At 42.7% G+C, this 26,081-nt stretch overlaps 4 protein-coding genes and 1 pseudogene across 7 annotated transcripts in view; 3 read left to right on the forward strand and 2 right to left on the reverse strand.

The window, feature by feature from the left end:
• Positions 1-2,539: 2,539 nt before the first annotated feature.
• On the forward strand, positions 2,540-4,195 carry LOC125629985 (histone H1.03). The gene has a single exon (XM_048835369.2). The coding sequence runs from the start codon at positions 2,561-2,563 to the stop codon at positions 3,227-3,229; it is 669 nt and encodes a 222-aa protein (XP_048691326.1). The 5' UTR covers positions 2,540-2,560; the 3' UTR covers positions 3,230-4,195.
• A 142-nt stretch (positions 4,196-4,337) lies between these two features.
• Positions 4,338-26,081, forward strand: part of LOC125630009 (histone H2B 8) — a 41,790-nt gene continuing 20,046 nt past the window's right edge. The window contains exons 1-2 of one of the 4 annotated variants that reach the window (XM_048835393.2): positions 4,338-4,897; positions 14,702-16,456. In XM_048835393.2, the coding sequence (XP_048691350.1) occupies positions 4,514-4,894 (381 nt within the window). In that variant the 5' untranslated portion in view covers positions 4,338-4,513 and the 3' untranslated portion in view covers positions 4,895-4,897; positions 14,702-16,456. Of the gene's footprint in view, positions 4,898-14,701; positions 16,457-26,081 lie in introns of those variants that run through there. The other 3 variants (XM_048835395.2, XM_048835394.2, XM_075124253.1) reach the window with 3 other exon arrangements.
• Positions 7,026-7,645, reverse strand: LOC125629999 (histone H3). Its single transcript, XM_048835382.2, has one exon. It carries the CDS (start codon positions 7,620-7,622, stop codon positions 7,212-7,214), a length of 411 nt encoding a protein of 136 aa, XP_048691339.1. The 5' UTR covers positions 7,623-7,645; the 3' UTR covers positions 7,026-7,211.
• Positions 21,060-22,376, forward strand: LOC142070544 (histone H1.10-like; annotated as a pseudogene).
• LOC125630008 (histone H2A.J) lies at positions 22,919-23,352 on the reverse strand. Its single transcript, XM_048835392.2, has one exon. The coding sequence runs from the start codon at positions 23,350-23,352 to the stop codon at positions 22,963-22,965; it is 390 nt and encodes a 129-aa protein (XP_048691349.1). The 3' UTR covers positions 22,919-22,962.

Below are 26,081 nucleotides of genomic sequence, written 5' to 3' on the forward strand. Positions count from 1 at the left end.
TTCACCTCTAGGTTGCCCTTGCCAAGCTAGCTCATGTTTGTAGCGATGGAAAGTTTTTTCCGTCTGATGGCTGTTGGCGCACTCAGGGGCTTTTGCATCAGTGATCCCCATCCATATTGCCATGGTACCCCTGGAAATTGGCAGAGTGGAATACTACAGGGAGGTTAAGTGTTTTTGTTTTGTTTTTTTATTGTCTAGTGTGATCACTGCTGCACCATTAGGAGCCTTTTAGAATAGGGATGTGAAGTGTGTTACTATTGGGACCACGCATGCCACCTTTCTCATGTGTAGAAAAGGGCTCGGCAAGAGTGGCCTCTCTGTAAGCACCCCAGGCCACATCCTCCTAATTGGTGTTTGCATCACAGGGCAATGTGCACTGCTTTGAGTTTCCATTTCCATGCATGTCAACCACAGAATGGGCAAGTCACTATGCTCTCTGGCTATTAAAGCTGGAAGTGCTTACATATCCTTATTAGGCTCCCTTATAACTGAGATGAGAGCCATCATATATATATATATACACAGACCTGCTGAGTTTCTCCATGACACAAGAAAGTAAGACTGAGTTTGAAAAAAAGACATTGCTACCTTTTTCACACGTTGATAAAACAAGAGGTGCCATATCCATTGGTTTTCCCTCCCCTGCCCAGGAACGGTTCACAGCCCCTGCCATTCTTTCAGAACTGGTTGTTCATTTATTCTAATAAATAACAAAAGGGGAACTTTCCAAATTAGCTGAATTTTTTAGGGATGGGAACATGTGTGCAAATGTGCGTTTGTCAGAAAAAGGGAGTGTGCTTTGGGGGAATTTGATTCACCATTGAGATTTCCCAAATTGCCCCATTCACACACATACCCTCTTCCATAGCTGGGGTGACCTAGGCTGCGGACTCCACTTATGAAGGGAGAGGAAAAAAAGAAAGAACAAGAAAATAGAGAAATGGAAGAGAAGAATGCTTCCAACTAATTGCATTGTACTGTGAGAACAGAGGAAAAGACTGAGTTTTTCCAGTTACACTAATCCAAACCTCATTAAACATAACCCCTTAAAAGACACAGATTGAAGGCAATGGCTCTCCAGAGACAAGTACCTTACCTGCTGTGCTCAGGATAAGGATAAAGAAAATAGATTCTGCCTTGGTCTATAGAAATCCTTCTCAGGGCCTACTACCATCTCTGACCCCACAGGGTTAAAGGGTGTTATGCCTTTCATATGCCAACCTCTCCCTTCCAGAGATTTGTCTCCAAGGGAAAGATATTCATTGAATTAATGTGATGCTATTAAACAGGGCTTTTGATCCTAATGGATACAACACTCCTTTATTATATGAGTCAAGCACTGGAGCCAATCATGAATGAATAAACATAAAGTATTTCTTTAAGGAAAGAAACATGAATGGCATTGCTGGTATAATTTATTCAGATTCACTTGACTACAATCATTCAATTTCTACAGCTAGGTCCTGTTGACACAGACTTTACATATAGGAATGTCCCTATGCACTGATTTGAGACCTAGCAAAGTGGATTGTCCAGAAACAACTACTGTTTGTCCCTAGTTTAGAAGCTAAAGGGGTGTAGGAATTGTGTTTTCAGATCATTTTAATTACAGAGATTCACACACCACACACACTTTCACATCTGCCATTCTTTCTTTTTTCAGATTAATGGATGATTTCTAATTTATTTTACAGAAACAATACCCCCCCCCTTTTTTTAACCTAGAGTATGATTTGTTTCTTTGTAATTTAGAATTAAACAATAGCCAGTAATTATGCTTTAATATTTTTATATACCCATTGGTCATCAGGCTAAGGTATGCATCCCTTTCCTATTTTACAAGAACTAGAATCTGGGTTTTGTACCAAGAGTAGATAATTTGTGGGGGATAATACCACAAAACACATATTATTACCTTATGGGAAGTAAACGGCCCCTCACAGAACTTTAGTCTAGATGGTGTGGAAAGATCCCCTAAGTTAAGTCAGTACTATTTCCTAGTATTCAAGGGTTATAGACCTTGGTAAGCAAAGCTGAAATCTAGTTTGTGGGAGTTTGTGCTACCTCTGTCTCTTTTAAATCAGTTTATAATGAGAACATTGATACAAATCACTCACTTTCTTATATGATTTGGAGAAGACTGTCTAAAGATTAGTACTGCATTCTTTTTCTGATCTTATTCCTAAAAGAACATTTTTAATTTACAAAGAAAAACAAAACTTTCTCTCTTCAGAGGTACATCAAGCTCCAGGATGCAAGATTTATTGGGTCTTCTTTATCACAGTATTATTATTTTCAACAGAAAATACTGACAGATAAAAATGTTCTATATCACCTTCTCATGACTGTAAAATGGGGTGATTCTGTGGCAGATATTGTGCAAAAAATACATTTTATTTTCTCCGAAGAAACACAAACTGAGCGGGGAAAAGAGCTCTGTCTGCCTTACAGCTGGGCGGGTTCTTAAACTCACCAATCAGAGACGAGCTCGTCTCTATAAATACAAGCCATCTACTGTAGTGAGGCGTGTGTAGAGCGTTTGTAAATCGACGGTGTGACCATGTCTGAAACCGCGCCCGCTGTTGCAGTGACAGCAGCTGCGGCTGCAGCTCCTCTTCCAGCTTCGAAAGCTCCAGCTAAAAAACCGAAGAAGGCGGCAGGAGGACTCAAAGCTCGCAAGGCCGCGGGTCCCAGCGTGACCGAGCTGATCACCAAGGCGGTGTCCGTTTCCAAGGAGCGCAAAGGGGTCTCGCTGGCCGCTCTTAAGAAGGTCCTGGCCGCCGGAGGGTACGATGTGGAGAAGAACAACAGCCGCATCAAGCTGGGGCTTAAGAGTCTGGTGAACAAGGGCATCTTAGTTCATACTAAGGGTGTCGGTGCCTCGGGCTCCTTTAAGCTCGGTAAAAAGTCGGGTGAGACCAAGGAAAAGGCGCCCAAGAAGAAGCCAGTGACAAAGCCTAAGAAACCAGCGGCCAAGAAACCCGCCAGCGCCGCCAAGAAACCCAAAAAGGCTGTGGCCGTGAAAAAGAGTCCGAAAAAAGCGAAGAAACCAGCTGCAGCAGCCAAGAAAACGGTCAAGAGCCCGAAAAAGGTGAAAGCTGCCGCCAAGCCTAAGAAGGCAGCCAAGAGCCCGGCTAAGGCCAAAGCTGTGAAGCCCAAGGCGGCCAAGCCCAAGCCGACGAAACCCAAAACAGTGAAGGCTAAGAGGGGCGCGCCTAAGAAGAAGTGAAATGGCGTGAGATCTTTACCATAAAAAACCCAACGGCTCTTTTAAGAGCCACCCATTCTTTCCCAAAAGGAGCTGAAACTCTAGATTCACTTACGTCATGGTGCCTTTTCAGTGAAAGGCAGATATTCCCATTTCGCTTAGCCACATGAGAATCACAGTAAAGAAAAGGCAAATAGAATACGTTTGTGCATCATTCAGAAGGAACATGAAAGAGCCTCTGGAGATAGTCTTTCTTTCTACTGTGTACCTTTCTTACTGTAATTTTACCACTCCTGCTAGAAATCAACCGGGGGGGCGTATTTCAAATCTATTGGCAGGAGTTTGTTTATGGAAAGATATTTACGATCATTACTCCTGTGTCAGCTTCAGTCTCTGTCGGAGGGGGAGGGATAGAGAACAGGGTGTGATCGGAAACGGCGATTTAGAAATAAAAGTTCATTTTCTGCCCTCTTTGAGAGTGGATTTAAACCAGTTGTAGTTTAAAAATCCCACTCTGTGCAAGGATTGGCCAGTAACAACTATTTTTTTCTTAAGGGGGATTCAGTGTCATATAGACTCTCCTTCGCGCATTCGGGGTGGGCGATCTTGAGAAAACGACAAATTATCTCCCAGGGATTTTTATTTGGTTTCCAGTCAGATTAATCGGCTGTTTTATATATATTGTTTCGTTCGTAACTGCAAAAATAACCTGGAAAGGAAGATGTGTGTATAATTTATCATTTTGTTAATTTAATACAACTCTCTCGTAAATACCCTAATGCACTTTCTAAAGGGTGCCGTTAATGATTGTTTCGAAAGAACATAAAGGGATGGATACGTTATTTTGCATTAGCATATTTTCACTACACTCAGAGAAGGGACACAAGAAGCGAGACCTGTTCTTAAACCTCACTTTACTTCCTTAATTTCCCTGGCCGGACATCGTTGTGCTCTAACACTCAACTTAATAAAAGAACAGCGAAGAAATGACACTCTCTGGCTCACGGTCCTACCACTTCTCTTTAGAGAGTTAAATGATTTATGATAGGTTGAAAAGTTATTGCCTGAACAGCCAATGGTAATGCGTATCTAACTCTGACCAATAGACAGGTAAAATGTGCCGGAGGGGACGGCTCCTGATTCTCAGATCCAATAAGAAAGAGGAAAGGGAAACACCTAATTTGCATAAGGCTTCTATAAATTGAGGGGCGGCCGCCATTTTTTCTATACTTGCTGTTTTTACGTGTACAGGAATAGCAGATTAGTGTTCGTCGAGTTTCTTAAAACAGATTACTTTTTGTTAAGATGCCGGAGCCAGCAAAATCTGCTCCCGCTCCCAAGAAGGGCTCTAAAAAAGCTGTGACCAAGACTCAGAAGAAGGGTGATAAGAAGCGTAGAAAGACTAGGAAGGAGAGTTATTCCATCTACGTGTACAAAGTGTTGAAGCAAGTTCACCCGGACACCGGTATTTCCTCTAAGGCGATGGGGATCATGAACTCTTTTGTAAACGACATCTTCGAGCGCATTGCGGGGGAAGCGTCTCGCCTGGCTCATTACAACAAGCGTTCAACCATCACTTCCAGGGAGATCCAGACCGCTGTGCGCCTGCTTCTGCCGGGGGAACTGGCCAAACACGCCGTGTCTGAGGGCACCAAGGCCGTCACCAAGTACACCAGCTCCAAGTAAATGGTTTGTTGTGAGATTACCTACACTTTTAACCCAAAGGCTCTTTTAAGAGCCATCCACTTTCTCACCCAAAGAGCTCTGATATCACTAATTGCTGTTGCTTGTGTTTTTCAAGCTCTAACAAAGCTTATTTTAAAAATATTAATGTGCTTTAGTCTCAGGTGACTTATGAAAGTTATTTTTTCATTGCATATGCTCACTATATCGTGGGGTGACTGATTTCGCTCTAGTAAATATGGCATTAAGTCAATTTAAACTATATCAGGTTTTAGAATGTTAATGCAAAATGTCGCTGTCTCTCGTTCTTCTCTTTTCTGCCGCTCCCAACCAATAGTTCGGTGAGGTGTCACCCCCAAGAAATATAAAATATGGCTAAACTGTTTGGTCCGGTAAATAAAAATTGAAATTTGATCAGATTAAACTGTTAAATTCTCTATTTAACTGAATTTGACTAAAAAAGTTTTGGCTCCATTAATATTATTCTTATCTGCTTATTCAAAATGTATCAATCATATCTGCCTGAAGGATAGTTGGTTGCCTCATGGTTTCTCTAATTCTTTAAGTTCCTGAAGGTAAAACTCGATGCTTCCCCTCTCCCTCTCTAGTTTATCTGAATAATCTTGCTATTTGGGACTGTTAATAGAAGAACATTAATAAATATTTAAAAGATAACAAATGTTCAAAGGTATGGGGGTGGCTTTTAAAAGAGCCTTTGGGTCGTTTGGAAGTTGCAGAAGATGGCTGAGCTGAGCAGCCTGTAAACCTCTCACCACGGATGCGCCGGCGTAACTGGATGTCCTTGGGCAGGATGGTGACTCTTGGCGTGAATAGCACACAAGTTAAAAGAAAAGGAGGACTTGTGGCATCTTAGAGACCAACCAATTTATTTGAGCATAAGCTTTCGTGAGCTACAGCTCACTTCATCGGATGCATGCAGTGGAAAATACAGTTAAAGTTAATACCTTCAAAGAGTCCCACCAAGTAGGCTTCGCTGGCCTCCTATCGGGCCATAACGGCCGAGCTCTGGAAGCACAGGTCGAAAGCGGTCGCCACAAGCTGGCTGGTTCCCTAAAATTCAGGCACCCGGAACCACCCCAGTGCCGCGTTCGTCTGCTGCCCCCGCCCCCGCCACTCGGTCTACAAAACCGCCTTCCCTTTTCTGCCACCTCGGTGCATATTTATTTCTTCTATTATATCAGAGGCTCCGTGTCTCGCTATTTTTCTTTCAAAACGACCAGTTCATTAAACAATGTCATTCCTGCTCTCTCTCTTACAGCTGAACACCCATCACGCACATCAATCCCCAGAGCTAAGGGGCGGGGATAATAGTTAACCCACAGAATGGGATGAAACGTCTCTCGATCCTCGTATTTCGTGTTTTAATTTGCGGTTATTTAGAGGTTGGCACAACTACCCTTCAGTAATTCTCTCCTCTGTGACTATGGGGTACTGCACCCTCCTGAGGGATCTCTTTAATTTCCTTCAGTCCTGCCTTAAACAGATGAAAGACTGGAGGAGTTTTTAAATAGTTATTTGCAAAAGTGAAATGATTGAATTTCTCTGTCTACAGTTTCATCCTGATACATCTTCAAGCAAAAGAATCTAGCTGGTTTAATACGCGGCGTTAAGGAGAATAGGACACAGGAATGCCGCTTTCTTTGTCTCCCACCTTCCTTCCCTCCTCTGAAAAAGATCACATTTGTGTTTCGTTTCCAATTAGATTAGCTTGAATTTTACAAAGGAATTGTTCAAACCTTGTTTATCATTCACATACCGCACCCCAAAGTAACCCATTGGCGGCTTGTTTACAGGTTACTTTTAGCCAGACTGAGAATAAAGGTTTCCACGTGATAAATCTGGTTAAAAGTAAACTAAGGAATCCTTTGACTACCCCCAGCTCCCTACAGAAGTCGATGTAGTTGAGTATTTTTAAAGAGGAAATATCACTGTTTTTCGAATTGCAAAGGGTTTTCATATGAAATATTTCTAGAGTTTGTCAAATGATCACCCCAAAGTGGGAAAGGGACTTGAAGCTAAAGCTTTAAATAGCAACTTTGTATTTGGCTCGGGTTTTCTTTAGAAGTTAATAGGGAATAAGTGCATTTACTGAAAAGACAGAACACTACTCCTATTAAATTAAAAAGCAGTTTACCTACAGTGGTGTACCACCGCGGAACAACACTTACATTATAAAAAGAAAAAGAATACTTGTGGCATCTTAGAGACTTACTTATAGGTGTGCTACAACTCCTTCAAGTGTAACTTTAGTGGCTCTTAAAAGAGCCTTTGGGTCATTTGGAAGAGGGCTGAGTAGCCTTTAAGCTCTCTCGCCGCGGATACGCCGGGCTAGCTGGATGTCCTTAGGCATGATGGTGACTCTCTTGGCGTGAATAGCACACAGGTTGGTGTCCTCAAAGAGCCCCACCAAGTAGGCTTCGCTGGCCTCCTGCAGGGCCATAACGGCCGAGCTCTGGAAGCGCAAGTCGGTCTTGAAGTCCTGGGCGATTTCACGCACCAGGCGCTGGAAGGGCAGTTTGCGGATGAGCAGCTCAGTGGATTTCTGGTAGCGGCGGATCTCTCGCAGGGCCACGGTGCCGGGTCGGTAACGATGAGGCTTCTTCACTCCCCCAGTTGCAGGCGCGCTCTTCCGGGCAGCTTTAGTGGCCAGCTGCTTACGGGGGGCTTTGCCACCGGTGGATTTACGGGCGGTCTGCTTGGTCCTGGCCATTGCAAGAAACACAGAGCGCTATTTCTTCTGAAAGAAAACGGAAGAAGAGAAGCGTTTGTTGTGGCACTAGCTGTATTTATAGGCAAACTCTCTTTCTTGATTGGCTGATGGTTACGAGCCATATGTCATTGGGTAATTTGAAAATTTGAAAAGCCCGCTCTGTACTCTTGAAATAGGACCCTTCCCGCCTCACCACTCTCCCAAAGCTTACGGCTTTCCCAATGTGGCTGCACCACAGCTCATTTCCCTGAAACCCGCGATTCCTGGACAGCCCAGCACCGAACATTTGTGCGGTTTCCTCTCTCGGAAACAGACTCCACCTTTCCTTCTCTACTATCTCAGTTTCTTGTTCTTTTATATCGGAGGCTCCACGTCTCACGACTTCTCTTTCAAAATAGCCAGTTTATGAATGTCATTCCCGCTCCTTATTTCTCTTACAGTCGAACACCCATCTCTGGAGACAGAGAAGGGTAATAACTAAACCCTAGTTTATTTATTGTTTTATTGAAACACAATAAAATCCCCCCCTTTTCATTGTGTTTCATGTTTCAGTTTGTGGTTATTTGGAGGGTTGGATGATCCTTCAATTCTAACCCCGCTTTGAGACTGAGACCTTTAGTCCTTTCGTCCTCCCTGAAACCTTAATTAAACACGCGAGACCGAAGGAATTTTTAAACAGTAATCACTTGCGTTGCAATACTTACCTAGTAAAAGGATTAAGTTTCTATTTTACAGTCTAATCTGTTTCTGTTCACAATAATCTACTTGGTTTAATAAATGTCAGAGTAGCAGTCCTATTAGTCTGTATCCGCAAAAAGAAAAGGAGGACGTGTGGCACCTTAGAGACTAACAAATCAGTGGAAAAAATGGACACAAATCATTAGATACTCGCCCTCCCCTCCCCCCCCAACAATTTTATACTAAAGGAGTATTCAAACTCCCACCTCCGACCGGCAGGGGTAGAGATTGTTTAAGTAGGTTATGAATAGTCCCTAGGAGGACATACAGGGGAGGGTTATCACTAATTTATCTGTTAACAGAGTGGACTTTTCAAACTAATAAGTGTGTCAAATCAGGGGCCCACTAGCCAGATAGAAAAGGTATTTTGGTCTCTAACTCATCCCCAGTCTCTCCATTTCCCTTACTCACGGGTTCCCCCTGCCCCCCTTTGGAGGCAGAAGCTGCTGTGAGAGGAATAGTTTTAACTAAGCTTTCTAGCCTGGACCGGAAAGTCCTCGGGTATCCCTTCCTAGGAGATATAGCTTGCTGTCCCTCTGCGGCTGCTGCAAGCCGGCTGCCCAAACAGTAGCTCTGAGAGCACCAAGGCCATCTCCCTGAAAAGGCTCTTTTTCTCTAGACAGTATTCAGAACCACCTACCCCTTATTAAAATCACTTTAATACTTTTATTTAAATCTATTCTCTGAATATGGTACAAATTAAAAATTAAGTACCACATACAACAGGAAAGAACTGAGTTAGACTTTTTGTGAGTTTTCTCCTGAGACCTCTTATAGGTATCAGCTAGCATTCAATTTTTGTTTCAGATTATATATATATATATATATATATATATATGGAACTAGAGAGCAGACAGCTGCTTTCATACAATGTTTCTCATAGATCAATGGCTGTGAACAGATTGCTGATAAAGATTAAGAAATTGGGAATTATCACATAATAATAAACGATTTGATGTGTAAGGTAAAAGTCTTTCCCCACACCTTTGAAGGAAGTTACTAAAAGTAACAGTTCTTATTGTGAAAGTCTAGGGAGGCTTTGAAAAGCGCCTTTGTATTGTTGATGTTTTGGTCTGACTGGGAGAAGGAAAAAGTAAAGCATGCTTAATGAAGATAACAGATCAGAATCTTCAAGTTTCTTCAGTATTCTCTTCGAGATACGTTTTATACCCCTACAAGCGATCCAAGCTTTGAAATACCATGGACATTATGGAGAAGCACTTTCTGATAGCCCTCCCCCTACCGTTTACCGAGTGCAGTTTAGATTATAAAAAGAAAAGGAGTACTTGTGGCACCTTAGAGACTAACCAATTTATTTGAGCATGAGCTTTCTGAGCTACACCTCACTTCATCAGATGCATACCGTGGAAACTGCAGATTATAGTTCGTGCAATGAAACATCACCTGAGGCTGAGATCCGTGGGGACGACCTGATTGAAAACTGTCAAGAAAAACATGGGCGGGGTCTATTCTCTGTTATCCTCCCCCACTAGCCTCTGTCTTCGTGATGCTTGAGTTAGAAGAAAAGCGGCGGCTTATTAGCCCGGCCCTTGCGCTTGCCATTGTCTGAGCATTATTCCATTTAGACTCCGCAATATATATATATATAATCATTTTTTCAAACTTTGGCAAATTATCAAATCCTACCTCTACTAATTATTAATTCAAATGAATCCCTGATTTTCTGGCAATACCTGGCGTCTCTGTTAATTGTTTAAATAAGAGCAGCTGTCAAATGGCATTTTTCATTTGCCATTACCTTATTTTGCCTTCTGGAGGATCTTCTGGTAAAACTGCTTCACTTTTGTGCCTATTTTGGTTTCAAACTGCTCCTTTGGTTTTTATGGATTTGCAATCTGCAGTAAAATCTGACCAATCAGGTTTCGGGACACATCACCTTTCTTCAGCTCCCCAGCATTCGTCGCCATTTCCCCAAGTGTGCGAAGGGAGAACTAATGTGATCAGTGCATTTACTGTATTTCATCCAAAGATAGAGCAGGGCCCTCTTGTATTATCGGATACCGTATTATTTTCTTTCGTTCATTACGTCCGTATGTTCCTTTTCCAATATTATTATTCCCTTTGCTGTACCGTACTGTAAGTAGTCTGACTACTGATTGAATGGCTGTACAAATAATCAAGCAGAAACCCAGAGTCCTTTTCCAGGACAGATAGAGGAATTCCTTTCTATAACTGATAAATAGAAAGAATTATTTTGTGTGGGAAAGGCTTGGAAATTGCTTTAAAAAATAACTTTTTTGCTGTCACGTGTGTATATCAAATTGTAATACACCTTAATGCTAACTCTGCTACTAAAACACAATTTAACTATGTGTCTGCTGATCTTTAGAAAGCATGGATTAAAATGATCACTAAGGGTTCTAGGACACTGAAGAAAATAAAACACTCCTTTTCAAGCTTCAGAATTTTAAAATACTGTTACATTGCTGTATTTACTATTAACAACAAAAACATACAATAGCAATACAATAATAAATATTCTTTCTTCATCTCTGTAGCTTTTACATTAAGATTACTTGTATTTTGAATAACAGATTATTTCCTCCCCCCCCCACGGAGCAAAAAGCTAGAACTTTCTGATAGAAACTCAACTTTCCCCATAATACAAGGTACTGGACAGATAGCAAGTGACAAGTCCAGCTGTAAATATGTCTAAAATATGACATGTCTCTTAATATAATAAATGAAAACAGTATGTTACACACTGCCAAAATACAATCTTGATATAACATTTGAACTGAACAAGAAAAAAAAAAAAGCCTATTGGAAATATTTTTATTTGTTACACACTCTTCGGACCTTCCTCTGAACACAATTATTCATTTCTCACAGGCTTTCATCACCATAGTATCATAATGCTCACCAAATATTAATTAATCTTAGAGAATTCCCCTGTGAGTTGAGGTGACATGATTAATCCAATTTCTCTGATGAGGAGCCAAATAACACGGAGATTAAAGAAAAAACATCCATGGATTTTGGGTGTCTGATTCCAGATGGCTAGGGCCTGATTTTTCAGAGTACTTAGCATAATATATACAACCAGAACTTCCATTTTGCTCAGATGCAGCTATGAGCTCTCATCACTTCTTCAAATCAGACAAAAGGGCTCAAGTAAGGCATAGAAAAAATAAGGAACACACAATTCATGACCACCGCTAAAAAGTGTGGTTTAAGTGACTTGCTCTGCATCACATAGGAACTCTATGAGAGAGGCCAGGATAGAATCCAGTTCTCCAGGGCAGCATTCAACTGTCATAACCATGAGGGCTTCGCTTCTCTTCCTGTAATCCCATGCCTTATTGACTACACACCTTCACATGATGCAGTTCACTGACTACCCTGACCCCTGTTCGCCAGAGACCATGGCACACCTCTACTTAGGGTGTGTCAGGTTGCAGCCCTCTTCCAGCTCCTCCAGAACCTCTTACTGAGATTTTGGCTGCACTTTTCTCCACACCTCCCGATTCTGGCACACCTCATCCGTGGCCCTGCAAAGTCATGGGACCTCCTTACCAACCTTCTCCTGGTGCTGGCCAAGATGGCCATGCATCATACCAAGAGGAGGAAGCTGCATGGGGGAGGAAGGGGTGCTCTGCGACTGGGGAGGCCTATGTCCGTTCCCTTGTCTACTCATGATGCTGGACAGAGTTTCTCTGGGCCATGTCTGTTGAGTTGAGGTTTACTGCGGGACGCTCATTAGGACCATCTCATCACAGTTGCTTCCAGCACTGGACAATACAGTTTCAACCACCTTTTGTTACACAAACTTATTTAGAACTTTTTGGTAGCTTTTCTTATACATTGGTATTAGTCTCTCTTATCCATGTTGTCAAGGTTCCTCCCCCACTCTGAACTCTAGGGTACAGATGTGGGGACCTGCATGAAAAACCTCCTAAGCTTATCTTTACCAGCTTAGGTCAAAACTTCCCCAAGGTACAAAATATTCCACCCATTGTCCTTGGACTGGCCGCTACCACCACCAAACTAATACTGGTTACTGGGGAAGAGCTGTTTGGACGTGTCTTTCCCCCCAAAATACTTCCCAAAACCTTGCACCCCACTTCTTGGACAAGGTTTGGTAAAAAGCCTCACCAATTTGCCTAGGTGACTACAGACCCAGACCCTTAGATCTTAAGAACAATGAACAATCCTCCCAACACTTGCACCCCCCCTTTCCTGGGAAATGTTGGATAAAAAGCCTCACCAATTTGCATAGGTGACCACAGACCCAAATCCTTGGATCTGAGAACAATGAAAAAGCATTCAGTTTTTTACAAGAAGACTTTTAATAAAAATAGAAGTAAATAGAAATAAAGAAATCCCCCCTGTAAAATCAGGATGGTAGATATCTTGCAGGGTAATTAGATTCAAAAACATAGAGAACCCCTCTAGGCAAAACCTTAAGTTACAAAAAAGATACACAGACAGAAATAGTTATTCTATTCAGCACAATTCTTTTCTCAGCCATTTAAAGAAATCATAATCTAACACATACCTAGCTAGATTACTTACTAAAAGTTCTAAGACTCCATTCCTGGTCTATCCCTGGTAAAGACCAGCATATAGACAGACACACAGACCCTTTGTTTCTCTCCCTCCTCCCAGCTTTTGAAAGTATCTTGTCTCCTCATTGGTCATTTTGGTCAGGTGCCAGCGAGGTTACCTTTAGCTTCTTAACCCTTTACAGGTGAGAGGAGCTTTCCCCTGGCCAGGAGGGATTTCAAAGGGGTTTACCCTTCCCTTTATATTTATGACACATGTTAACTCTCCTCCCCTGTCAAGACAGGTTTAGTGTTAGTTCAAACTGATCTTTTCTAGCTTTTTAGTTACTTTATCTTTTCTTGTTCCCACAATTTAAATATGATGACTTTGCAATTTCTTACACATGCCCAGTCCTACTTATGCTTACGTAGTTGAACATTATCAGAACAGACTCTTTAAAATCCACAGCAGGCTTCTGTCAGGCCTAAATATACCTTCACTCCCAACAGTGTCTACTGACTCCCTGAACACCTTTGAAGAGCAGTGGGCGCTGTCAGGAACTTTCTGCTTGGTGTCCCCCACCAGATTCCTGATTATTACCTTATGACCTGCGCTCCCAATCCTGTTTTTTCATTAGTTGTCCCAATAAATCAATTGAAACCTAGTTTTAATGGCCCCTCCCTTTTCTGAGGGGGAGGGCATTTAGTTTTGGGCAGACCCAGACCCACCCACACCAGTACTTTACTTTCAAACAGTGCATGCCTTCCAACTGGAGTCATTCACTATCTCCTCTGACACCGATTCCTTCTGCGACAAGCGGGCTACACTGGCACACATTTATATATGGGGCATCAGGTTTCAGCTCCTTTCCCAGCTCCTCCAGAATCTCTTATTGAGATTCTGGCTGCACTTTTCCCCATGTCTCCTGGTCTGTGAACACCCTGCCTATGGCCTCGCACTCATAGGTCCTCCCCATAAACCTCCTCCTGGCAATGGCCAAGATGGCCATCCATCCCTCCAGGAGGAGGAAGTTGAATGGGGGTACTCTGCAACTGCCAGGCCTGTTTCCTGTCCCTTGTCTGCTCGTGTCTCTGGGATGAATTCCTCTGGGTGGTGTCCACTGACTTTGTAGACTCCTTTGAATAGTAGTGGGGGTTGTAGGGGTTCCTCTGCTTGGTACCCCTTGCGGATCCCTGATTTTCAACCTTTGATCTTACTCAAAATCCTGTTTTCTCCTTTTTGTCCCCCATAATCATTTGCAGCCTGGGCTTAGTGGTTCCCCCTGGCTTCTTAGTTGAGGGGTAGGCACTTTAGTTATGGGAAGGTCTAGATTCGCCTGTACTAGTACTTCAGATAGTATACACTGTTGAGCTGCCTAGAGTAGCTCAGGCGCATGAGTGCCAACCTCAGGGCAGAATGTCACGGAACAAGGCAAGAACCACAAACTAGTTGTATGTTCTATAATTACATTTCACCAACTAAGTAACCAGTGTGAGCTCCTAAAGCACTATAGCAAGCCTCCGAAAGCAAACCTGCCTTTGTGCCAGATGGTGTCTTACACCAAAAATCACCACAATATTCAGGTTACTCCCAGTCCCAAAGAACTTGTACTTCACACTTGGTGATGCTTCTATCCTGACCGTGCCAGTTTATAGTTTTAGAGCAAACACTTTTATAGTTACAAAGCAAACACTTAAATATTATCTTATAGCATCGGATAAAGATATTATAAGTGAGATTAAGACATGCAGCAACTTACAAGCATTTCATAAAGTCCAAATACTAAACACACCTGTATAAAATCTAACACCTATTTTAACTATACTAACACACAGGTGATCCAGCTTGCTGTCCAGCTATGCATTTGTCAGTGTTCAGTGAGACCTGGGGCCTTGGCAATCTTCCAACTTCTTCAAGAAATGATGAAGAGGTTCTGTGGACAACAGCCTCCTTCACCACTGATTTATTCCATGAACCACTATCCACCCTGGAGCTGAATGAGGCAGCTGTTCTGTGCAGAAAATAGTATGTGATGGTTACTTTAAAAGCCACAGATTTTGTGTAGACAGAGCATGGGGTGCATTGGGTACTGCTGACCATGTGCAGTGAAAGCAGTGAATGACAGATATTCAGGAAAAAAACTATCAATCAATTACCTTCTCCTGGGGCATAGGCAGGTCACAATGGATTTTTCCTGAGGATTTTACCCCATTACACACTAAACTATTTATACCTTTCCGCATTATCTGACTATCCAATCAACATTAAGCCTTGTGTCTTACATAACCCATACAATATGCATATGCAAGCTTCATTTTATGTAACTTTAGCTGTCCATGCTATTTTTATGTCATCATACCTCTTTTCTAATTGGTTTTTGTACTTCAATCATACCACTTTATGTAGAATTTTTCCCTAATACAGGGACTTCTTGTCAGTAGCTTTTATGTATCTTACTGCACTGGTTAACTTTCTCTTATCTGTGCCTAGGCTTGTCAGAATTCCATTTTTATTTTTTTCCAATTGTAATGATTAATGTTGATCTTGATTTTTTAAGATGCTTTTGTTTGTATTGATTTTTATTTCTACTGTTGTTGGAAATTAAGTGGGCAGTAGGGTTGGGGTAGAGTTAGGGCAGCACCGATAGCATAGGGTTTCCTGCACATCCGAGGGGTCCAAGACACTAGGGTACAAGGGGTGGGGGAGACTGCGGTCCTGGCCCTGCAGAGCAGAGACCCCCGGCTGGAACTGCAAGGAAAGTGTTGAGTCCCCAGCTGTGGGGTGCTGCTGAAGAGTGCCTACTCAGGGATGACTCTTACGTGTTTGTCTGGTGTGTGAGGGAGCAGGCCCATGGTAGCGGAGTTGCAGAAGCCTCCCTGCATAGACACCGGGCCAGTGACACCTGATTCCTGCAGGCACAAGGTATAAGGAAGGCAGTGGTCCTGGAGGTGCAAAGCAGAGACTCAGCGAGGACTGCCAGGAGGAGGAGAACAAGTCCACACTACAGGGGAGGTCACCTCATTGGTGAATGGCTCCTGCCTCGAGACTGGGCGGCCTAACTCTGTGTTAACTTATTTATTTATTTATTTATTTATTTATTTATTTTTGCTATTTAATTTGTAAGCCATTCCTCATGTCCACTTAATATAGGGTAGCCCTCACTGAAATATACTTACAATATATCCTCAGTGGCTACTGACAACTCCAAAGGGTTAGTTAATTGTGCACCATAATTCTGTATGTCCTGGTTTTCAGAGCCTGGCAGCTCAGTGGCTTTGTTCTGTAAAGGCATGAGGCACTGTCGGGCACTCTGAACACTGTGTGAACAAAGATTTGGACAGTGAATAACCATGTGGCAAGTTATTGTAACCTGAATGGTAAACTGCAACGATGCCTTAGCAACTGAATTCCAGTGAATGTTCATCTTTTTGGGGAGTGTCCAGTAAGATTGTGTGATGTGTCTGTGTGTGGCCTTCCAGAAACTAAACTGCAAGCATAAGGGACAGAAGCTTCTTTTCCCCTAATTTCTGATACCTCTGTGTTTTTGCATATGTGAATCTTGAAATTAAAATATCTGAAAAACTAAAGAACATGTCATGCTCTCTCCGTTCCCCTGTCCCCCAAAAAACAACATTAAAAAGCCTTAATAAAGTGGTGTAAAAACCCGTAATAATTAAAATATCAATTAAAAGTGACAAAACATGAACAAACAAACAAAACCAACCAACCGTCCCCACCCCACACCTCTTGCCTGGGAGACAAGGGGTTAGTGGACATGGATATATGCAGGTTGATGAGCTGTTCTTGTGTGTGGAGAGGAGATGGCATGAGGGTAACTGACTTTAGGGCTTCCCTGGGCATTTAGAGGTGCCCCACAAGGATGTGCCCAAGATAAAAGTGATGCCAGTGCCTCTGCATCAAACGGTCAACATTTAAAAGGATTCCCCAGCTCTAGGGCTGGGGCCCAGTGGGGCGCTTTTGGCAGTAGTAGTATGGGGAGTCTTAGAGCACTAATATCTTGGTGCAAAGGCATTCTTATTTCTTATCAGTCCTCCTGCTGGAATCCTCCAAACAGCTTATTTGTTTGTCTGCCCTGACGTTTTAGAGTGTAGGCTGCCGGGGAGGGAACGTTTCTTATTCTATGCCATGGACTTGGCTACGCTACACAGTTTTGTCGGCAAAAGGCAACTTTTTTCAACAAAACAGCAGAGGTGCACACGGTACAATGCTCCTCCTTCTGACAAAACTTTTCTGCTTCGCTGACAAAATAAAACCACCTCGACAAGATGCGTAGAGCTTTATGTAGCAAAGTTAGATCGACAAAGCATCAGTGTCGCTGTAACTGGCCTCCAGGAGGTATCCCAGTCCACAAAGCCCACTGTGACCGCTCTGCTCACGTTTTGAACTCCACTGCCCTGCACCCAGCTACACAGGCATGCACCCCTTCCCTTTCAAAGCCTCAGGAAGTTTTGAAACTGCTCAGCATGGACAGCTTGCATAGCTACTGCCCAGCTGAGCATGGCGGCTCCTTGGCAGCAAATGCACTTCTGCCTGGACTACAGGGAACAGGTGGGTCTCCTTGGTCTGTGGGGAGAGGAGGCTGTGGGAGAACTCAGAGGGAACCATGGAATCAAAACATTAATGCAGAATCCTGCTCTCTCCAGATCTAGGACCACAGTGGCAGGCAGGGTGGGCCGCTTACCTGCGAGGAGGGAGAGGAAGAGACTTGTGCTGTGCAGAGCCAGGGAGTGAGTAGGGGGCTGATGTTGGGGTGCTCCCCTCCCCCTGCTGGTGTACTTTTCTCCGCTGAGCTGAGATGGAGGGACAGGAGGACACCAGCTGTCTGTGCACCAGCTTCTGCCTCAGGATTGTTTACTTCCAGCTGCTGTCTGAACTTAGAGATAACTTGCCCACACAGTCACTCTCCCCTAACACAAACACATACTCCCCCCTCCCCTCCACAACAGAGTCTCTCACACTCCCCCAACACACTGTGGGCTTCTTGTGTTAGTGTTCAGCAATGTCAGTTTGGTCATATTACTAAGTGCTACTTAAAAAAAATGATTTAAAATGTGTTACTTTTCAGGCACACACAGCAATCATTATAAGGTTCGTAGCACGGTGCAGACAAACAATGCCAGGCTCAGCACATTATAGCAACACACATTATTGTGGCTCAGTGTTATCATGCTCCTTCAAGGTATCCCCAGCTGAATAGCTTCCCGTTGGGCTCCTCTTGTAGCCTTGTGTTCATAATGCACCACACAATACTGAAGAGCAGTGCAGGATCCATGCTTTCTGACAGAGATGACTGGATTGCAGGTTACCAAAGCAGTTGGCAATCTAGTAGGATGCCGATGGAATGATGGGACTTAGAAATCTTCATCATATGACACTGTACCTGTCCCCATGAGGTATTGCAAACCCTTCCCAAAGCTACCCACACTGCACTGCTCTCTGTGTCAATGCAAGAGCTGCTATTGTGGATGTGCTCCACTGACACAAGGAGCACAGTGTGGGCATGCAACAGCGGTTTAATTACAGTGGTGGCTGTATGTTGGCATAACTTGCACTGGCAAAACTCTGTAGTGTAGACAAGGCCTTAGTTGGTACAAATCCTAGAGCAATAGGACTGTGGCACTGGTTGGGCACTTTAGGTCCTACTGGATTAAAAATAGTAACAATGTATGGTTGTTGGGGAAGAAGTGGCACTTGAGCTGGGAAGGGCCAGGTGGGAAGAAGTGCAGCAGAGAGGAAAAACAAACGGCTCTGCTACCCCCATATCCTGCATTCTAGAAAGTTGGAATCTAGAGGAGGGTACACGGTAAATGGTGACAATGTGCAAACGGTGGAGAGGAGGCATTTGAGAGCATGGGAGTGTCTGGATTTGAGCAAAGGGATGTGACATGTGCGGGGACTACATCTGGATAGAGTTCAGGGGAGTGAGTTTAATTGAAATAGGGGGGGAGTGGCTTGTGTAGGAGTCTGGTTGGGACACTGGGCTTTCCCCAAGTGCAGGATTGTTCCATGTGGGGTGTTTATGAATGGATAAATGGGTGTGTGGGTGGAGGGAAGAGTGACTGTGTGTACACCTATCATGAAGCAACATGAAATGTACAAGTATTGAATGAAGCAAAGATCATGATTACCAGGGTTCATTAGTCAGTTTTGGAACCAGATAAAATCATTAACAAATTAAAATGCATATTTTCATAATATATTTTGTAATTTGGGGAAGATGAGCTATTTATACCCCGAGGTGAGGACAGACACTCAGACAATTCAAAGTATTTTTAAAACATCCTCATTTTCGGGGTGATGTTAGCATAATTTTCTCTTTAAGAGGAAACTAAGTGAACCAGGTTTCAGAGTAGCAGATGTGTTAGTCTGTATTCGCAAAGAAAAAAGGAGTACTAGTGGCACCTTAGAGACTAACCAATTTATTTGAGCATAAGCTTTCGTGAGCTACAGGATGCATCCGATGAAGTGAGCTGTAGCTCATAAAACCTTATGCTCAAATAAATTGGTTAGTCTCTAAGGTGCCACTAGTACTCCTTTTCTTCAAGTGAACCAGACTGACAATACCATGCCACTAGCAAACTATGCATCCATATCTTACCTCCTGTGCTTCAGTTTTATGGACAATTCTCTAAAATCATATTGCTCTGAGCCTTTCTCAGGTTGACTTTTACATTAAGGATGAAACATGGAACTGTTTTTTCTCATCCCCTTTCTCTTCCAAGTTAACCCTACACCACCCTTTTTTTAAAAAAAAAAACAAACACAAATTGAGATGAATCAAAACAGGAGACAAGGAGGAGATTGCTTATCTTAATAGCTTCCATGTATTCTTCGCATTTCATCAGAGTATGCTTTGTAGTAACCATCACATGTTTATCATGTCTCACATATTGGCATTTTTTTTAAATGACAAAGAAGTCCTTTAAAGGGTCATACTAAAAGTGCTAACTGACTTCTCTCATTTTATCTTGGGGATTCATTAAGCTATATTGACTATTGTTTCTAATAACTACATGAGGGCATGTCCACAACATAGTGTACAGGGGAAAAACAAAGCAAAAACCACCATTATATTTCATAAATAACCAGTGTTGATTCTGGATAATTAACTTGAAGTGAGCTGTAGCTCACGAAAGTTTATGCTCAGATAAATTGGTTAGTCTCTAAGGTACCACAAGTATTCTTTTTCTTATTACTGTTATTACTTATTACTACGATGTGCCTTAATTTTATTTATCATGGTTTATTATCTTCAATAGCAAATCAGCTTCTTCCCTGTTGTTTAGGACCTGATTGTGGCTTAGTTTTCACCAGGTTACAACCAAGATTATCATCAACAATCTCTAGCTTGTGTTGTGGAATGGACAGAGTATACAGTTTACTCACTTTTATTGTTATGGATAATTCAGATGTATAATTCAGATCTTTTTGTGAACCTTTAATTGATTAGTTATAACTAGAGCTTATGAGCTCATTTTTGAACTGATGTAAGTCTCTCATTACCTTTAAAAAAAACAAAACAAACCCAAAACACTGAATCATGTTCTATTAGTGCTAAAAAACAAATAAAAAAACAAAACAAAACGATCCCTAGGTATAAAGTTTTCATGCAGTTCACAATGCAATACAAATATGAGTAATTTATAGAGCTAACATTAATTGTGTAGTTTACCAAAAGCACTTTTGCATTCTATTAAATGTAAGTGGGAAAAGAAATAATGGATTGAAAGCATTTTGATCTTTAATTAATGTCCTCTATATAACTTCAGGTTTTTACAGCAACAATTTCTGACTAGCAAAATGTTGTCATAAATAATGGTGTAAAAAATCCTAATCTTTCTTGCTTTTGAGAATACATGCAAAATATTACTCTAACAACTACTTTGCTTTTTTGCATTTAATAAACAAAGTATGCATTGGAATTTAATTAATTCAAATAATAAAATGTCTTTAAAACTTAAAAATAACTTTTTATGTTGCATTGGAATATCTATAAATGTACCCTATGACAATTACATATATAGATTTACTGTGTTTAGGAGGTAAAATACTTGGTTAAGGGAACCAATTCTTCTCTCATATTCAAAATTCAGAGGAAGTCGGTCCCCCCTCTTCAAAATCAATTTGAACTGAAAAAAAAATTGAAATCATTACCTTTCTACCCTGATTTGGAGGAAACCCTTTAAAGACGGATTCCCTTGTCGTTGTAATTTTATTTCCAAGGCTACAGTTTTAATTTATCAGTTCTTCTTTACCTCGTCATTAGTTTATCCAATGAGAAGCCCTACTGAATAAAAATACCCTGCTTCCCCTTCACCCAGTTGTAAAATCAAATGACTCGGTGGCAGTTATTGTGAAAAAGAAAACTTTTTTTTTTTTTTTAACTCGGGGGTGTGGGGGGAACACCACCAACAAAAAAAACCCACAAACCGAAACCCTGAGCGGGCAGAAAAGTCCTTCCCGGTCGGGCTCCTTAATGCACCAATCACAGAATACCTCTGGTGTACGACCACAGGAGCCAGCTGTGCTCTCTCCCCGTCCCCCGCCTTAAATGAGTTACAGAAAAATTCTGTTAGTACAGTATGTCGGAAACAGCGCTTCTTGCTGCTCCGGCTGTGTCCGATCTTTGAGCTAAAGCCTCCGCTGAAAAGCTGAAGGCGGCGGCAGGAGGCTTCAAACCCCGTAAGTCCTCGGGTCCCAGCTGATCACCAAGGCAGTGTCTGCTTTTAAGGAGCGCAAAGGGCTCTCTTTGGCTGCTCTTAGCTGGCGCGCCAGAGGGTACGATGTGGAGAAAAGCAACAGTGGCATCAAGTGTCTGGTGACCGGGGACATCTTGGTTCAGACCAAAGCACCCGGGCCTCTCATTTCTTCAAAATCAGCAGGAAGTCGGGAGAGAACAAGGAAAGTATGCCGGTTAGGAGGAGTGGAGGGGACAAAAACAAAAAACAAACCCCACCAAACACACAACCAACCCCAAAACAAACAATGGCAGAGCCTATGAAACCAGCTGTGAAGCTGCCCAAGTCTGAGATCGCGAAAAGGAGCCAGAAAAAATGCCAAGAAAGCAGCCAAGAGCCCGGAAAGCTTTAAAAACGACCCAGGCCAAGAAGTCAAAGCGTTGAAGCCCAAGGCTGCCAATCGGAAGCTAAGGAAAGATGAAGGCAAAGAAGGCGGCGCCCAGGAAAAAGTGAAATGAAAGAAGGTTCTTGTCATTCAAAGAAACCCAACACCATCCATTCCTGCCCCAAAATTGCTGACGAGGTTCGTTTATTAATAACCTCACGGTACTTTTCATGGAAGGGAGAAATTCCCTTTTCGATCTTGCCCCTTAAAATCACAGGAAAGGGACCAATAAATCATACTTTGGTGGGCTCATTGGGAGTGAACATGAAGCAGCACCCAGGAAAAGGGGTTTATTTGTGTCATTCGCGCCCTAGAGCGGACGCCCTTGCTAGAAAGCAAATAAATGGGAACACTTGTACAAATCGATTGTAAAGCTTTCGTTTTCTTGGGGTTCGTTGTACTAAGAAAATTCAGTACTAGGGCTGGAGTCGAGCGTCTATAAATTGTTAGGGGAGTGAGCGACTATAACCACGCTTCTTGTGAGAGGGAAGAGAGGAGTTGTGCGCGCCTGAGAAAATGTAGCTTCGGCCACCAGGTGGGGGTAAGGAGAAATTTGGCGATCACCTATAGACAAGAGTCCCTTTTCTAGTCTACTGGTGAGAACAGGGTTAAGTTTGAAAAGCCTGCTCCGCTGTGCAAGGATTGGCTCGTAACAATCCGCACAGCTTGATCTTTTAAGGGGAAAAAGGCATTATATGAACGCTGCTTTACCACCCTGGTGAGGAAAGAATGTAGAGAAGATTGTACCTAACACCAGACGCCCAACCGAAGTGCTGCTGGTTAATATTTCACAAGAACAGTAAAAGCATAGCTATTTTCTATTAACGTATTGTTTACTACTATGAAAATGAGTGATAACAGTTCGTTTTTGATTTTTGTGGGTGGCTCTGAAAAGAGCCTTTGGGTTGGTGTGTTTTTGGAGTAAAGATGCCGGTTTCTTGTTCTTCGGGTTTCACTTGCTCTTTGCCTTGTGACTCTCGGTTTTTTTGGGCAGTAGCACGGCCTGGATATTGGGCAGGACACCCCCTTGAGCGATCGTGACTTTCCCCAGGAGTTTGTTGAGCTCCTCATCGTTACGGATGGCGAGCTGCAGGTGACGGGGGATGATCCTGGTTTTCTTGTTATCCCGCGCCGCGTTGCCAGCCAGCTCCAGAATCTCAGCGGTCAGATACTCCAGCACCGCAGCCATATAGACCGGGGCGCCAGCGCCCACCCGCTCCGCATAATTGCCTTTGCGAAGCAAGCGGTGCACACGGCCCACCGGGAACTGCAGCCCAGCCCGCGAGGAGCGAGACTTCGCCTTAGCCCGCACCTTACCTCCCTGCTTTCCTCGGCCTGACATGATTGGTGTTCGCGTCAAACAGCGCTCACAGTAACAAAAGTAAAATAGAGATAAGAATGATCTTGCTACAGCCCACCCTACCCTTATATCCTTTCTATTTGAAGAGGTAAACGCTTTTTGATAGGCTGAAATGGCCTTAATCTCTAAACAGCCAATGGTGACACGGATCTAACTCTGGCCAATAGTGGGATTCGACGCACTGGTGGAGAAGTCTCTTGCGCGTCCACCCAATAGTAAACCATCAAGGAGAGTCGTTATTTGCATAAGGAATACTGCAGTAGCGGAGACAGTTCGTGTGTATTCAGGTTGAATAGCAGTAGGTGTGTGAGTGAGGAAAGCACGCAGAATAGCAGTTGTTAAAAATGGCTGAACCATCAAAATCTGCTCCGGCTTCTAAGAAAGAATCTAAGAAAGCTGTAACTAAGGTCCAAAAAAAAAAAAAAAAAAAAAGGGGGATAAGAAACCTAGGATGAGCAGGAAAGAAAATTATTCCATCTATGACAGGTTTCAGAGTAGCAGCCCTGTTAGTCTATATTCGAAAAAGAAAAAGCAGTACTTGTAGACCTTAGAGACTAAGAAATTTATTAGAGCATAAGCTTTCGTGAGCTGCAGTTCACTTCATCGGATGCATTCAGTGGAAAATACAGTGGGGAAATGTATATACACAGAGAACATGAAACAATGGGTGTTATCATTCACACTATAAGGAGAGTGATCACTTAAGATGAGCTAATACCAGCAGGAGAGTGGGGGCAGGAGCAGGAAGAAAACCTTTTGTAGTGATAATCAAGGTGGACCATTTCTAGCAATTGACAAGAACGTCTGGGGGCGCGGGGGAAACATGGGGAAATTGTTTTACTTTGTGTAGGTTTCAGAGTAACAGCCGTATTAGTCTGTATTTGCAAAAAGAAAAGGAGTACTTGTGGCACCTTAGAGACTAACCAATTTATTTGAGCATAAGCTTTCGTGAGCTACAGCTCACTTCATCGGATGCATCTGTGAGCTGTAGCTCACGAAGGCTTATGCTCAAATAAATTGGTTAGTCTCTAAGGTGCCACAAGTACTCCTTTTCTTTTTACTTTGTGTAATGACCCATCCACTCCCAGTCTCTATTCAAGCCTAAGTTAATTGTATCCAGTTTGCAAATTAATTCCAATTCAGCAGTCTCTCCTTGGAGTCTGTTTTTGAAGTCTTTTTGTTGTAATATTGCGATCTTTAGGTCTGTAATCGAGAGACCAGAGAGATTGAAGTGTTCTCCGACTGGTTTATGAATGTTATAATTCTTGACATCTGATTTGTGTCCATTTATTCTTTTATGTAGAGACTGTCCAGTTTGACCAATGTACATGGCAGAGGGGCATTGCTGACATATATCACATTGGTAGATGTGCAGGTGAACAAGCCTCTGATAGTGTGGCTGATGTGATTAGGTCCTATGATGGTGTCCCCTGAATAGATATGTGGACAAAGTTGTCAACGGGCTTTGTTGCAAGGATAGGTTCCTGTGTTAGTGGTTCTGTTGTGTGGTATGTGGTTGCTGGATTCTTACAACTACAATACCCACCTGCTGAAGTGAAGAAACAAATTGACAGAGCCAGAAGAGTACCCAGAAGTCACCTACTATAGGACAGACCCAACAAAGAAAATAACAGAACGCCACTAGCCATCACCTTCAGCCCCCAACTAAAACCTCTCCAATGCATCAAGGATTTACAACCTATCCTGAAGGATGACCCATCACTCTCACAAATCTTGGGAGACAGGCCAGTCCTTGCCTACAGATAGCCCCCCAACCTGAAGCAAATACTCACCAGCAACCACACACCACACAACAGAACCACTAACCCAGGAACCTATCCTTGCAACAAAGCCCGTTGCCAACTGTGTCCACATATCTATTCAGGGGACACCATCATAGGGTCTAGTCACATCAGGAACACTATCAGAGGGTCGTTCACCTGCACGTCTACCAATGTGATATATGCCATCATGTGCCAGCAATGCCCCTCTGCCATGTACATTGGTCAAACTGGACAGTCTCTACGTAAAAGAATAAATGGACACAAATCAGATGTCAAGAATTATAACATTCATAAACCAGTCGGAGAACACTTCAATCTCTCTGGTCACTCGATTACAGACCTAAAGGTTGCAATATTACAACAAAAAAGACTTCAGAAACAGACTCCAGCAAGAAACTGCTGAATTGGAATTAATTTGCAAACTGGATACAATTAACTTAGGCTTGAATAGAGATTGGGAGTGGATGGGTCATTACACAAAGTAAAACAATTTCCCCATGTTTATTCCCGCCCCCCTCCCCCCCAGTGTTCCTCAGACGTTCCTGTTAGCTGCTGGAAATGGTCCACCTTGATTATCACTACAAAAGTCCTCCCCCCCCCTCCTGCTGGTAATAGCTCATCTGAAGTGATCACTCTCCTTACAGTGTGTATGATAACACCCATTTTTTCATGTTCTGTGTGTATATAAATCTCCTCACTGTATTTTCCACTGAATGCATCCGATGAAGTGAGCTGTAGCTCACGAAAACTTATGCTCAAATAAATTTCTTAGTTTCTAAGGTGCCACTAGTGTTCCTTTTTTTTTTTTGCGAATACAGACTAACATGGCTGCTACTCTGAAACCTATTAATCTTTGGGGCATTGAATGATTTTCTATAGGCTAAAAAGATGTGATTGTCTGATCAGCCAATGGTAATGCAGATCTAA

This window comes from Caretta caretta, chromosome 1 (genome assembly GCF_965140235.1).
Source record: "Caretta caretta isolate rCarCar2 chromosome 1, rCarCar1.hap1, whole genome shotgun sequence".
Classification (NCBI taxonomy): Eukaryota; Metazoa; Chordata; order Testudines; family Cheloniidae; genus Caretta; species Caretta caretta.

Excerpts from the sequence above, each read along its gene's own strand:
- LOC125630008 (XM_048835392.2), bottom strand. The coding sequence starts at position 23,352 with ATGTCAGGCCGAGGAAAGCAGGGAGGTAAGGTGCGGGCTAAGGCGAAG.
- LOC125629985 (XM_048835369.2), top strand. The coding sequence starts at position 2,561 with ATGTCTGAAACCGCGCCCGCTGTTGCAGTGACAGCAGCTGCGGCTGCA.
- LOC125629999 (XM_048835382.2), bottom strand. The coding sequence starts at position 7,622 with ATGGCCAGGACCAAGCAGACCGCCCGTAAATCCACCGGTGGCAAAGCC.